Raw genomic sequence first — 14,994 nt, 5'->3', positions numbered from 1 at the left:
TTGTCCATGTTTGGTCCAGGATTGTCCCAAATTTTAACAAGGTGGTCTGAGATCAAAATTTGGTTCCTTAGGATGACATGATTGAGTTTGTACTGTTAAAAAATGTGGAAAATAAAGATTTTTTTTAAAAGATGTTCCTACAAGTTAACAAATGTTGTAAGCATTGTGCTATTTTACATGCATATATTTCTAATGGTGTTAAATGTTTATGAGAATTAGAATTACCAAGTGTATTTGCCATATTAACATTGGCTTTACAGAAAATACTTAATGGCTTAGGAATATTTTGTGTTTTGCATTTGGAAGTGTGCCTTACTTTGTCTTTGAAACATTTAAAAGGATCAAGTATATCAAATTAATATTTTTTTGAACCTGATAAAATTTGATAAACATGGAGTTAATGTTCAGGATGATCTCATCAGTCAGTTGCTTCTTTGAATTCCTGCCCAACTATAACCCAGCAAGCTCGTTACTGTTACTTGAGCACACGTGGAAGTCTAGACCTGACTCTCAACTCTTGTTCTTTGTTAAAATGCTGTGGAAAGTTTCTTTTTATGTGCAGGAGAGAAGTAGAGATGGAGGCATTTTCCAAAGTTTACCCAACAGATGTGTGCTCAACTCTCTCCTCCTAAACCTTCTGTGTGTCTGGGTCATAACCCTAATCGTAATCCTAATCCTAATCATTCCAGGCTGGTTCTGCTCCCTCCTCTTGGGCCAGCCCTGAAACAGGGATACTTCATTCTGGGATTTCCTGGAGCTCTGATGGAAGGGAGCTTATGCATTGCTGGTCATCCCTGTAATACGTGCCTCACCATCCAGACCATAGGGAGTGTGTTCTCTTGTTCCTAGGAGGGCTAAAGGCACACTGACTGATAAATACCTGCTAACTACTGCTTCCCTAGAGGCTGACAACTCTACCCATCCCACTCCAGAAATGTCTATAAAATTGTTGTTATCATATCCCATCTCCCACCCAACCCAGATTCTAGGTAAATCAGTTTTTGGCTCTCATGAGTCAGAAGGAAAGAATATAAACAAAATAGAAACTGGAGTAGGTAAGAGTCTTTAGAGAAAAAGCTTTAATTTTTACAGAAAGTGAGAAAAATTGAGTGCCTTTCTTTCCTGCCTTAAGTCTAGTTGAGTATGTGTTGCTAAGCAGCATGGATGGAACCCACACTGATGTGTCCGATCAGCAATATCTGAGACATTTCCCGCCTCATTATCTGCATGTAAGGCTTCTGGTAGAAGTCAGGACAAAGGCCTCCATGTTAATATTCATCAGAAAATGGATACTCAGGTTGTTCAGCAGCATTATAATGAGAAAGAACAAGGCACAATATGGGTTCAATGACTCTGTTTCTAGGATGATAGAGAAGTGATTTCTACTGAGCTGTCATTAGGGTAAAGTTGAACATTTTATTTCCTGACAGGTTGTGACGTCTGCTTTCTTTCTTTCACAAATATGACTTTATAACAATTGTTTAAAAATAATAATTAAATTATTCAACCAGTATTCCCTGCCCAGAACTTAATACACAGAACACACAGAGTCAAATATTCAAATATGTTCCTCTCGAGCTACATCTGTCAATAAAGGAACAAGATAGCTTGTTCTTTCTTATTTCAAATACTCTGTGGAAGAAGAGACTGATTCTGCCTTGTTTTGCACAGGACAAGTCCAGCCACATACTCAGCACTAATAAATACTTGAGGGTGATATAAGTTACTGATAGCAATTTCACGTCCATCTTTTAAATTTATTAATTATTTACTAACTTCTCACCACATACAACGCATCCAGTTAGATTCAGAAATGGAAAGGGTGTGATAAAAACATTGGGTCCCATCTCCAAGGAACTGACTATACAGCGGGTAGATCTCAATTTAGTAATAACTCAAAATAGAAAGTGATAGAAAAATGACTGCTTATTATTAAAATATCTAATTTATTGGAAGAAATACTGATTGAATACCACTCTGTCTTTCTCTCTGCATTATTTCTCTTATTCTTCATGTGTCTCTATGTAAATAAATATATTAGCAAGGACAATAATATATCTACCAAGTTTTGAGTATTCAGAACTTGTCATTATGCTGATCCTTTTCCACACATTTTCACATTTATTACTATTTTGAATTAAAATTCTCACAGGCAAAAGGAATGTGCATTTTTCCCTTTCACTCATTTAAAATGAAGGTCCTTTCTCAAAATTCCAGAAACTTAGATCATGAAGCAGTAGCAAAGATCTTTTGGAGACTGTAAATTCTCTCCAGCAATGGTGCTTTTGCCTCCACACTCCTCCTTTGGTTTAAATCTATCTTCTTGAAAACTTTATCCTCTCCATTGAGATCTCCACATTTCAGAAAATACAAGCCAAGAATTCCCATGGACCCCACAAGGCCAGCCTTTCAGGAGGAAGATTCAGTATTTGGGTCCTGAACAAACATGCAATGAAAAGGAAACGAGAGATATGGCAACTTATGAAGGACATAAAATTGGCAGCATCTCATGAAGATTCTGTAAGGGGGTGACGGGCATATCTGGCATGGACCACAAGCTTGATGGAGAAGCCTTTAATCTAATAAAGAATTGAGAAGTTGGGAGAACAAGATGATAAACACGATTATGGAAATATTGAATTAGGCTACACTGGTGATATCCACAGTCTATGTCCACTAGATTGTTGTAGAAATGAGAGGCCTATGTAGAAGATGTGGAGTCAGCAACGATATCGAGCTTCTTGGAAAGTTCTATAGAGTGATGAGCGCAGGATGTATGTGTGTAAGTCCAAGCTGACCCTGGTCCACTCTCAATGTTGTTGTGTCAGTGAATAAAACTTTGGAGTGAGTCTGGGATGCAATTGCAGAAAACACCTGTCTCCTCCCTGATTCAAACTGGTCTCTCTCTTCCTGGTAGTGAGATAAGTTTTAACAATCATCCTACACTCATTATCAGACAATAAATTGAGACAAACATATTTACGAAAGCCACTTACAATTGATAAGGTGCATATCGAAGATTTCGATTAAGGCCATCTAGAACTTTCATGTCCTCTGAAGTCAACTGGAATTCAAAAACCTATGACAGAAGTGGAAAGATTTTTATGATTTTTGGAAAGCATAATTGCCAATCTGGAAATTTCAAGCAAATCAGACTGAATGGTGCACAGGCAATACTCAAAGTGTCTTAGACGTTTTCTAAAGTTTTTAAAGATATCAAGCAAGATAATCAAGTGGTTATAAATATCAGGCAAAAATTAAATAGAAATTCATCACTAGATATAACATATTGAAATTGCACAAGACTACAGACAAAAAGGAGATCATTAAAAAGAGGTGAGGGAACAAAGATTACATTATTCAAAGAGATATTGCCACATACTTTGAAGATCCAGAAGAAAATAGCAATAAATTTTAAAAACACATAATATAATTTAAAATTTTGATGAACACAGATGGATTTCTATATCCCATCAATGAACAGTTAGGATGTGAAAAAATTTTTTTTTCAAATTAATTAAAACCAATGATTGTCCAAATACTAATGATGTCATGTTCAAAGGACATAGTAACTGACTTGAAGAGGATGTCACGGTCTAAATGTGGGACACTTTAAACATAAGAAAGAATGTTAGCAATGACTAATATTTTGAACCAAATAAATCCATCAATCCATAATAATACTCCAAGACTGTGAAAGATAGAGAAGTTGGAAAGATAGATAACAGATGGTATATAGATAGATGATAGGTAGATAGACAGATAGATAATAGGCAAAATGTCAACAATTTCATAACTGATGAATCTAGGGAAGGCATTTATCGCCTTATTCTTTCAGCTTTTCTGTACATTTGAAAATCTTCGAAATAAAAAGTTAGGAAAAATATTCAAAAGGATATCAAACTTACTAGTTATCCGTGAATAAACCTAACAAAAGTATTACGTAAATTCCTTTGTGGAGAAAGTTATGAAATTTATTAAATATATATGAAGATCACCTAAGTAATTAAAAATTCATATCATAATCATGGATTGGAAATCTCAATATTGCAAAGAAGTGAATTTTCTCCAAATTGATCTATATTTTCAATGCAATATGAAACAGAGACTTACACTCATATTTCGTGGAAGCCGATAAGTGATACTACATTTTACATAAAAGAAAAACTAGTCAAAAACAGCAAATACATTCTTAAAGAAGAAAAAGGAATGAAGAAAAAAATTTACCATTCTGACAAGAAGACTTATTTTCCACTATAAGAGGACATTACAGAAAATTAAGCAGCTGAATAGAAAAGAAAGGAGAGATTGTTTGAGGGACATTTAATACATGACAGAGATGACAATGCAAATTGGTGGGAAAATATGGACATTTGGATTTTCTTTCAAACATATACATATTTGGGTCCATTTTCACATCATATTAAAAAATCCTCAAAGTGTATTAGAGACCCAAATTTGAATGGAGAGACAGAAACACTTTAGCAAGCTTCTCTACCCTTTGAATCTGACCTGGCCTGTAACTTGCACTGGACAATAAAATTTGCCAGAAGCAGTGGTGAGTGCATTCTGAGCCTAGACATGAAAAAGCTTTGCAGGTATACACTCACTGCCTTGGGATCATGCCACTATGATGAGATGAAAACAGTCTAGCCAACTATATTAAAAATTATATGGAACAGAGTTTTTATCCACCTCTGACAACAGTCAAATCAACCTCCTAAAGCAGAAGTGCCAGGTTGCTCTGCATTTAACAGCAAATACATGAGAGAGCACAGCCAAGAATAGAACTGCTTAGTTGAGCCCAGGCTAATTGTCAAACCACAGAATCATGAACGAAAAAAACGCATTCACAGTAAACCCCTAAATTGGGGATAGTGTTAACGCAGCTATACCTGATGGTATACCAAATGGTCTCTCTACATGTAAATAAAAAGACAGACAACTTAATGAAAATAGACAAAGACTTAACCAGGCACTTCACAAAAGTGGAAACTCAAGTACATGAAAATGAAACTACATTAGTATTCAAGGAAATGCAAACTAAAACCACAGGGATTTGGAGACTGAAGATCACTGCTATAGTCTAATGTTTGTGTGTGTGTTAGAAACCTAACCCTCACTGTGACAGTATTAGAAAGTGGGGCCTTTGAGCAGTGATTAGGTAATGATGATTGAGCCTTCTTGAGTGAGACCCATGCCCTCATAAAAGAGACCTGAGAGAGCTCCCTTGCCCCTTCTACCCTCTTAAGATACAAAGATAAGTCTGCAACGCAGAGGAGAGCACTCACCCACCATGCTGGCACCCTCATCTCAGACTTCCAGCCTCTAGAACTGTGAGAAATAAATTTCTCATAATTATTTCTCAAACTAATGGGTTGCTCATAAGCAACCCAGTCTGTGATATTTTGTTATAGCAGCCCAAATGCACTAAGAAAACCACATAATCCAATTCCTTCATTTTAGAATGAAGAAAATGAGATTTACTTGCACAGGGCTATAGAGTACATTGCAGACTTAATGCAGCACATAAACCTATGTTTTCCATCCAATCTGAGTTCCTTCCAGCCATGCTGCCTCTCCTGTTGCAACAGCAGGAGAAAACCAGTGGGAACACACATAAGGCACACATGCATGGGAAATAACAGGTAACTCATCTGGACCTCAAGATGTCTTGAGAGCCTTACAAAGACAAGCATATGTGAAGGAAATTATTTAGGATCCCTATGCCTACAGCCTCACTCATTACCTGCATGTTCTCCTTCATCTGCTTCTCATTGTCACACTTGGCAAGGACCACCACCCCACGCTGTACCTGGTAGCGAAGGACAATCTGTGCTGGAGTTCGCTCATACTTTTTTGCCACGGCACAAAGAACTGGATCTTCCAAGAGAACCGGAGAGCTCTGGTTTACCCTGGAAGGAAATTCAGAAATGCTGAAGACAAGAAAAAGAGTATTCAGTTTGTTAGGAGGTTTCCCAAACAGATTCAGTAGGTCCACTCTAGACCAGTGCTTCTCAAAAGGTGGTCCCTGGACCAGAAGCATCAGTATCATGTGGGATCCTCTTAGGAACGCAAGTCCGTGGCTTCACCCAGGACCACCTGATTCACAGACTCATGTGTGGTCCTTAGAAGTCTGTGTTTGCAAAGCCCTCCAGGTCATTTTGATACATGCTTCAGTTCAGACCAATGCTTCCAAATTCATGGATTTTTTTCTCTTTTACTTCTCAGTGGCAATTTTTCTTCTCTGATCAAAGTAAGAACAAGAGTATGAAAGAAGAAAGAGAAAGGAAAAGAATGGGATAGGTTTTATTTTAACCTTTTTATGATATTGTTAAAAATTGAATAGTCCAAGAATGGGAACTATTCATTTTATCATTTCTTATAGTGTGTAATATTCCTATAGAAGTTTACAAAAATGTTTCCAATTGTGACTGTTTCTATCATGATAAACCTGGGAGCTACGAATTATTATCCTGATTTCATACATAAAGTAAGTGAGGCTTCGAGGGTCTATTATTAGAAATGTGTTAATTAGTTAATAAATATCTAAATAGTTGTTAAGCTTATGTCTTTTGTCTCAATTTTTGGATTATATATACATTTAATGCAGACATTTCTAATTGATTAATCTACAACCAGGGACATATAATGCAAAAGCACTGTCTGGGTGATAAGATTATAAAGGAGAAGGATTTTTTCTGGCCCCCTCTTCTCTCCCCAAGCCAGTTGAGAGTTAACTCCAAAATCTGAGTATGGTCTGATTAAAAATATTTCATTAAAAATGATGTTTTAGGTAAACTCTTTGTTGTCTTCGTTACCATCCTTTTAGACGCTGGGATCCCAAAGCACTATAGGCAACAAGGACGATATCTTTCGACTTGCAGAAATCCAGCAGTTTGCTCTGGTTGAGATAAGGATGACACTCAACCTGTAGAATGCCAAGACAGAAAAATGTCAGATTATAGGAATGGCAGTATTACATGAAAGAGAAAGTTTAAAGGAAAAAAAAAGCTGAATAGAAAACTTTTCAGTATTAAATTTAAACTGGAAATATCAACATCAAGTAATAATTTTTTAAAAAATAATTATTATATCTCTGTTCCCTGAAAGGGCAAAAAAAAAAAAAGATTTTCCCGAGAACAAGCAACTCTAGGGACCAGATCGTGCTTACTCAATACCCTTGTACACTATAAGGAGACATGGCTAAATCCAGATCCCAGACAGGAGGAGAACTGTTTGAACCTTGGACATCAAATTGTGCCAGAAAGCAAGAAATTCCTCAAAGACTCAGGAAGTGATGTCTAAAGGACAAAGGAACCAGTTTGATTGGGATCCCACTGGTGACATTTGGGTAGATTTGAGCATCAAAGGGAATAATGACTAAAAGCAACTATTACACATAGAGTAAAGTTCCATGAGTCCACAGTGATGAGAGAGAAAGTGAACAAAAATAATTGTTCCCACTGATGTTATTACAGTAACTGCTTTCTCAGAACATTGATAATTAAAGGGAAGGAATTAAGCTTTAACCCAGCCTTATAGGAATAAACACTTTTTATCCTGACTTGGAGATGGAATGTTATTTTTGCACTAAAAAGTCAGGTAGGAAAATTAAAAAGAGTCATTAAGATTGAAAATAATTATTTACAAATCCCAATAACTAATTCAGTATAAAATCAATGATGGCTGCTCAAAGATTACGTGAAAATTTGGGGGCAATGTGCATTCTCCAATGACAATTATCACCCAAGAGATTGCTAGGCAATTTCAAAGGGGAAAATACACATTTACAAAGAAAAAACTTGGCTACCACTAGCTTGATCAAGAAAAGAAACTGATATCTCTCATAATGGGACAATTTGTAATGACAGGCTTCATACTGGAGAGCAATTTGAGGGACACAGCACGCAAAGAACATTTTTTTGCCAAAATCTGTAACCTTAATGTAATAAGGCATTCAAATCTAACTTCTAATTTACAGAAACTGGGAATAGAGAAACAAGTTAATAAACATCACAAGATAGAAATCGGATAAATCCCGAATATTCGACATAAACCTCTCTGGAGGTCATGGTTAAAAAAAAGAAAAAGGATTGAGAAACCATTCCAGAATAAGAGTGCTTAAAAAGTATGCATCAAAGTAATATGTGGACCACAATTGGCTTCTGATTACAGAAGAAGATCTATAAAAGACATTGGGAAAACCACATGTACGATTGAATATGAACTGGACATAAGCTTTCTGAGGTTTGCAGGGGTGAATAGTGATCTTTACAGCTTAGTTTGAAGAGAGTCAGAAAAATATTACATATGTCTGTGCTGATAGAGCCACATATATACACATATATTTGGCAACATGGTAAAATGTAAAAAATTTCAGATATAGGAAGGAAAATATGGATGTTCTCTATCATACTTTTAACTTTTCTGAATGTCTGAAAATTTCGTATAAAAGTTAGGAATAAAATTATTGCTAGAATCACATGATTTTTTTAACATTTATAATTGAAAATCGATAATGCTATATCACTATATGTCAAATTCTTGAGTTTTATAAGCCACATTTTCAAATCAAAGACCTTTTCCCCTTGACTGCAAATTGTACCTTGAGGACATTATGGTAAATGAAATAAGACATTCACAGAAGGACAAGTACTACATGATACCAGTTATGTGAGGAACCTAAAATACTAAAAATCACAGAATCAAAGACTAGAATGGTGGTTACCAATGGCTGGGAGGAGGGAGAAATTGGGATTTGCTAATCGTGAGCGTGAAGTCTCAATTATGCAAGATGAATAAGTTCTAGAGATCAGCTATAAAACATTATCCGCACAGTTAACAATATTGTATTATATCATATACTTAAAAATTTGTTAAGAGGATAGATCTCATGTTAAATATTCTTACCATAATAAAGTATAAATAGGACAAAAAAAGTAAGAGCACAGAAACAACAACCAGACACAGAATAAAGTGTCTAAACAGTTAATTTAGGAGTAGAAATTGACAAGGAGAAGCAGTGAACTGAGTAAGATTTACTCAGTAAGTAAGATTGAGTAAATCACAAGGTCTGCTCTATGTTCCTGTTAAATGTTCCTGAGTGTTGACTCTGTCCACCATGAGTATCAACAGAAACCAGTTACTTAATCCCTCTAGCCTGGATGACTTTCATAGTCTCCAGTTAATTTTTCTTGTATCTGTGCTTCTTACTCAAAGACCCCTGAACGCAGAGATAACAAGATGAAGGATTCAGGCATCCAAACTGCAAAAAAAACCCTAACACTTACCTCATCTTATTTTCACTCTTTCCTTATTTACTGCCTTTTCCGCGTTTTCATGGCCTTCCTTTCTGTAGAAAATTCTCTCCAAATGACTTTCACCCATCGCATCTCTGGCCACCCTTTACAGCTCAGGGCAATGTCACCTTCCCTCTAAGGTGTGGTAACTATTCCAGCCCTTTGTCACTTCTTTAACCTTCCCTAAATTCTTACACACAATTTACCACAAGGTCTCACCACTTTTTTCACTAAGATTTTACAAAACAGAGATACAATTATGGGTTCTATTCACACCCTTCTAGACAGAAGCTCTGCTCTCTAGGGTCGTCTGTTCCACAAAGGTAAGATAAATAGGAAGGGAGGTGAAATAGAGATCTGGCAGTAATACAAGAAGAAGGAGATGAAGAACAGAAAGGAGAGGAGGCAGAGGCTGCTCACCTGGTTGCAGACGGGTTTGTACTTGAGCCCTGGCTTGTTCAGGATCTTCTCCAGCTGCCTGTGGTTAAAGTTGGACACCCCGATGGACTTGGTCAGTCCTGCATCCATACACTTCTCCATGGCCTGGGCAGGAAGGGGTGGTGAAGAATCATTTGTGAAATTGGCTATAGATCAAGAATAAATGCAAGAAAATCTGTTAAAAGGAACAACTGTCAAAAAATGACAGTGAAGCCAATTGGCATGATTACCAAGAAGAGAGAAAGTAGTAAACTAAATACGGAGGAATGTAGTGACAGCAAGAAGAAGCATTACTGTCTTCTCCTTAGAAAAATGTGAGAGTATTACACATTGAAGGAAAGAGATGCCTATCCTTGTTGTGCCAAATTCTTCTCCTCCATTCCTCTCTGTAACATGTCAGTACTGGTTTCCTCCACACTAATACAGCATACTATCTCTTTACATGTTTATGACTTGAAGAATCTGAAGGCGCATAACCCATTTTCACAAGTGGAAGAAATGAAGCAGACCTCCACTCTCCTGGCTTCTACTACGCTCTCTCCTTCAAGCACTCACCTCCCACGTGGCACAGAGATCCACTGTGTCAAATATTACTTTTCCATGTTCATCTTCTGGAAGAAGTTCCTCCCCTGGCTAGAATAGAAGCAGTCATTTTAGTGATGTCACAAAATAATTTCTCCACACTTAGCCAGGCTGCCAGGTACATCTAGGGCCAGGACACTAAACCTCCATGAGGTAGGTGGTGTAACACTGTAGATAATAATATGAGCAAAGTGATTTGCATGTGAAGTTGTAAGGAATGTCTTTAGGATACAAGCTTCCTCTAATCTCTTAAACTTATGATATGTTTTAATAAATACCATTTTCCTAAGTCCTAATTGGGACTCATAGTGACTTGTGTTACCTTTCTCTGCCCCCTATAATTTCCTCTTGTGAAAGGCCTCCCTTGCACTGGGAATGACAGTAAGTGACATGGTCTTATTTCCAGAATAACTATTGCAATCTTGACCCAGGATAGAAAATCAGATCCTTATCCCTTGGAACATCTGATGGCCCAAGGACAGGCACATGAACCAAACAGGGTCAGCTGAGGTTCTCTTCAAGATTAACATGGATGCTGGTAGATCCAGAGATGCTCTCACATGTTAATGACCATGAGCCTTCAACAGCCCCAAGGCCATATTTGCCACCAACAGAAAATGTTGTGACAAAAATAAAGTTAACCAATAGTAATGCAAAGAAAAAGAGACATTTCTGAAGGCTATTCCAAATCCTTAAATCTATTCACAACTTGGACTTCCTATATACATAGTCCCATAAACTCTTTTGCATAGGAGAGAGCTTGAGTAGCTTTCTATAACTAAAGTCAAGAATTATACATAACTTGTCCTTGAAGCCTAAGTACACTCTACAAAATTCCATTGTGAAGGCACTCAACAGTGTAGGCAAGGTCTCACAAGTGCCTATGAAGTCTGTTACTTTTAGACCCTCCCAGAGGGAGCACCACCAAATCTGCTTTAAACTTGAAATGGTGAGAGAGGAGATCAACTCATTATGCACAAGTGTAAGGCAGTTTCATTGCTCACCACAGCTGCATGAAACTCTGTGATTGTGACATCCCAAGACACTCAGGAGTCATAATCAGGACTGTGTGTTGAAGATGCCTATTTTTATTTCCTCAAGTTTTTGAGGCAGAAGATTTGAGATTGTTGAACTCTTTTCTCTTCGAGGCATGAGAAGGAAATTAAGGATTCAAAAACAGTGAATAAAAAGATAATCAGGAATTACTATTCTGGGGATACTTCTCTACCATAAAAATCCCTACATCCTTATAAGAAAAATCTGAATTCAACCATCTATGCAAGTTGATCAACATTCTGAAACAAGAAGCAAAATAGGTGTGACCATGCAAGTTGCCAACCTTCAAAGCCGTTGGAAAATGAATAATATAGAGATCAGCATAGTCCAGTTGAAGATTTTTCAGAGACTTTTCCAAGGCTGGTCGGACCAAGTCTGGTTGAAGGAAAGTGATCCAAAGCTGTAGAAGATAAAGATGGAAGTTGTGTTGATTATTACTAATCATGGAAGGATATGACCCAAGAGATAAAAAGTGGTATCAAATAATAACCATGCCCATTATATTAAGTCTGTTTGATGGAGTTTACAAGGCAGTTTACAAACATAGCCTAATTATATCAAACATTCAATCCTATGGGGAATAAGTAGCTTCCCTTTTGTTTAGATAACAGTACGGTAAAAGTACTTTAGGATAATAATATGTGTTGAACAGAATTAAAGTCACTTTAGCTGTATCTTGTTTAATACACAAATTGCTTCTTATCTTGCTCTCTCTTATTGATGGAGGTGAGATTTGAAATGCAGAATGTTAAGAAATTGCAGCGAGTCACCCAAATGATAAGGAAAGCTATAATTTGATCACAGTTCTGTCTGATCTGATAGCCCATGCTAGATCACACTGATATGGTCTGAGGATCAGAAAAGTAAAGTGACTTTAATTTAAAATCATAAAATTTGAACAAAGCACTGATGAGAAATCCAAAATCTTTTTTTGATAGTAGATTTAATAAGCGCATATGTGTAAGGAAAGTTGCACCAATAAGCACAATTCACCAAACAACTACTGGTCCAATGATGTAACTTTCATCTCCACACAATAACATTCACACAAGAGCCTGCACAGACACTACATACACAGCACCTTTGAAGTGTAGAATATGTCTTCTCTCTTCACGGTACCATCTTCAATTTTGCTTCGGATGGCCTGTCCAACCTCCTTTTCATTATTGTACACATGAGCACAATCGATATGGAGGAACCCAGCATCTATAGCTAGTTTGGTGATCTCCACAGCTTTGATCTTAGGAACCTAGAGAGGCAACCAAAGGTAGCAGTTGGATATCCACATGGTGCAGAGATAGCTAAGGCACATCTTTGACTTTCCCAAGAATCAACTTTTCCTAATCTCTTAGGTTAGTTCTTCATGTGTAGTGATGAACCCATGGCAGTTTGCCTGAGTCTTTCCTGTTATGTAATAAAAGTTGGGCATCTCATGAACCCCTTCAATCCTGGTTGATCACTAGCATCAGAAGTCCCCACGACTACCCCAAGGTTCAGTGATTTGTTAAAAGAACTCACAGTACTCAGCGTCTAGTTATAGTCATGGATATGATTTATCTTATGAGAGGTTACTAAGCAAAATCAACAAAGGGAAAAGGTACATGGAACAAAGTCTCAAGAAACAAGGGGAAAGCTTTGAAGAGTCCTCTGCCAGTGTAGTCACACAGAAAACACTAAATAAAAATTGTATACAAATAAATAAAGTACATATTTAAGGTGTACAATGTTACGTTTTCGTATACATGTATGTTGTGAAATGATTACCAAATTAAGCTAATTAACAGATTCATCACATCACATAGTTACCTTTTTTGTGAGTGTGGTGAGAACACTTAAGATCTCCTCTCTTAGCAAATCCCAGGAATGTAATGCATTAATATTAACTATAGTTAAGATGCTGTACGTTAGTTTTCCAGCATTTATTCATCTTATAACTGACAGTGTATACCCTTTGACCTACATCTCCCCATTTTTCCCACTGCCCAGCCCCCTGGTCACCACTCCTCTACTCTTTGCTTCTATGAGTTTGATTTTTTAGATTCCATGTGTAAGTGAGATCATTCAGTATTTGTATTTCTGAGTCTGGTTTATTTCACTTAGCATAATGTCCTCCAGGTTCAAACATGTGGTTGCAAATGGCAAGATTTCCTTCTTTGTAAAGCCTGAATAATATTCCATTCCTTTTTAAGTTTTTCAAAAACTTTCTTTTTTCAATGATATTTCTATGAACAAGATACTCGGTCTAACTGCTCTCTGAAGGTCATGCTCTTTCTTTATGTATATGGGCATTCAAAGGTTTACCAAAGCTGAAGCTTCTGTGGTATTCCTGCCTCTTCCCTCTGCTTCATCAAACTTTGCACTACAAAGTAAAGTAGCCCTGTCATCTCTTTCAAAAATACCTCTTTGAATATTTCTTTCTGTTTTATAGATGAGATAGTGAGATTCAAAGTTTAAGTACTAGTACCTTTTCACACAACTAAATAGCCTAAGACAAAATTGGAAAGCAAACTTCTGGATTCCAGTCTAGTGACTTGTTCTCTTTGCTCCCTCTTATGTCCACCATCCAACTCTACCTATTTGCTTCAATCAAAAGTGCATTAACAAGGACCAAGATTTGAAACCTTGTCCTGGAAGACTGTAGCATATTCCCGCAAATGATACCAGATTTTCCATTAAGGATAAATTCTCAAGTAGTAGGAGAAGTATGAGGTGAACTACATGTGGAGTACTTATTGCCTTGCGCTCAGCAGGCTACCCCACAACAGAACAGCAACTCTCTCCAATCATTTGTCATTCACCTCATCTCCAGGACCTTTTACCACAAATATTTCTCTGGATCATGTCCTCTTGGTGGCAAGAGAGATTTTCAATTGCAGGAATATACAGAGAAACGACTCCCAGGGAATCACCCTCAAAGCAAGACAGCTGATAGTCATTGCTCTTCATTGCTAAATTTCATCTCTTTTGAAAACCTGGGAAATAAATGGAGACTGGAGGAAAACCCACAATAGTCTGGAATGGACCACATGGTCAGATCCCGATGCAGAGTGAACACTGAATACTTCCTCTCTTTTATAAGGAATGGTCCTAGTCTGGTTACACATACCAAGTGAGCCTCCCAGAGTCACAAGACAACACAATGACTTGACAAGCCAAGTCGGCTTCCACTCATGCTAGGTCTATTTTCTTTTGAATCCTCAACCCCAAGACCACTATTGCTACCTCTTCAGGTGCATGAGTGCCCAATCCCAGCACAGGAATGAAGTGGCCATCATTTAGTTCCACGTGCCAACACTTGGGATCCATTGCCAGTGGCTCTTCTATCTCAGCAGACACTGTTTTACTCTTCTGCCTCACAGGTTATGTGTATTACTGGAGGGTAACTCCCAAGTCCGCTGTCCAACTGTCAGCAAATGGATTGTAGGAGGAGCAAGGATAAAGCAGTAACCCATGGAGCAAGATTAGAATTGGAAGCATTTACCTTGTTTTTTTGTTTTTTTAAATCAAGTGTAATTTTAATGAATTATTATATGGTGATATAGAAATCATTAATTTCTTGCAAAAGTAAGTTTTTTATTCAGGATCCACATACAATAGTAAATTACTAAAAGAGTTT

The 14,994-nt window shown here is 37.2% G+C and overlaps 1 protein-coding gene across 3 annotated transcripts; it reads right to left on the bottom strand.

Moving 5' to 3' along the window:
* Window positions 1-1,268: 1,268 nt before the first annotated feature.
* LOC101405662 (aldo-keto reductase family 1 member C23-like protein) lies at window positions 1,269-14,684 on the bottom strand. 3 transcript variants are annotated; one of them, XM_087420902.1, is made up of 9 exons: window positions 14,601-14,684; window positions 12,460-12,627; window positions 11,662-11,778; window positions 10,296-10,373; window positions 9,723-9,845; window positions 6,822-6,931; window positions 5,750-5,915; window positions 2,994-3,079; window positions 1,269-1,308 (listed from the first exon to the last, which is right to left on the bottom strand). In XM_087420902.1, exons 1-9 carry the CDS (start codon window positions 14,682-14,684, stop codon window positions 1,269-1,271), a joined length of 972 nt encoding a protein of 323 aa, XP_087277028.1. The 3 variants fall into 3 exon arrangements, with proteins under 3 accessions (XP_087277028.1, XP_087277029.1, XP_087277030.1); XM_087420903.1 differs by having other exon boundaries at window positions 1,269-1,311; window positions 2,997-3,079; XM_087420904.1 differs by having other exon boundaries at window positions 1,269-1,315; window positions 3,001-3,079.
* Between the last annotated feature and the right edge of the window lie 310 nt (window positions 14,685-14,994).

The sequence above is a fragment of the Ceratotherium simum genome, chromosome 32 (genome assembly GCF_057802395.1).
Source record: "Ceratotherium simum simum isolate JZ-2026a chromosome 32, ASM5780239v1, whole genome shotgun sequence".
Classification (NCBI taxonomy): domain Eukaryota; kingdom Metazoa; phylum Chordata; class Mammalia; order Perissodactyla; family Rhinocerotidae; genus Ceratotherium; species Ceratotherium simum.
The sequence above is the reverse complement of the archived record's forward strand: the minus strand, read 5'-3'. Positions and strand labels throughout refer to the sequence as shown.

What these genes read in the sequence shown, in the direction of transcription:
- LOC101405662 (XM_087420902.1), bottom strand. Translation starts at nt 14,684, where the DNA reads ATGGATCCCAAGTGTTGGCACGTGGAACTAAATGATGGCCACTTCATT. An exon ending in GCACTCATGCACCTGAAGAG is followed by an intron (nt 12,628 to 14,600) that starts GTAGCAATAGTG and finishes TTGCCTCTCTAG; the next exon opens with GTTCCTAAGATCAAAGCTGT. An exon ending in TCCCAGCGTCTAAAAGGATG is followed by an intron (nt 5,916 to 6,821) that starts GTAACGAAGACA and finishes ATTTCCTTCCAG; the next exon opens with GGTAAACCAGAGCTCTCCGG.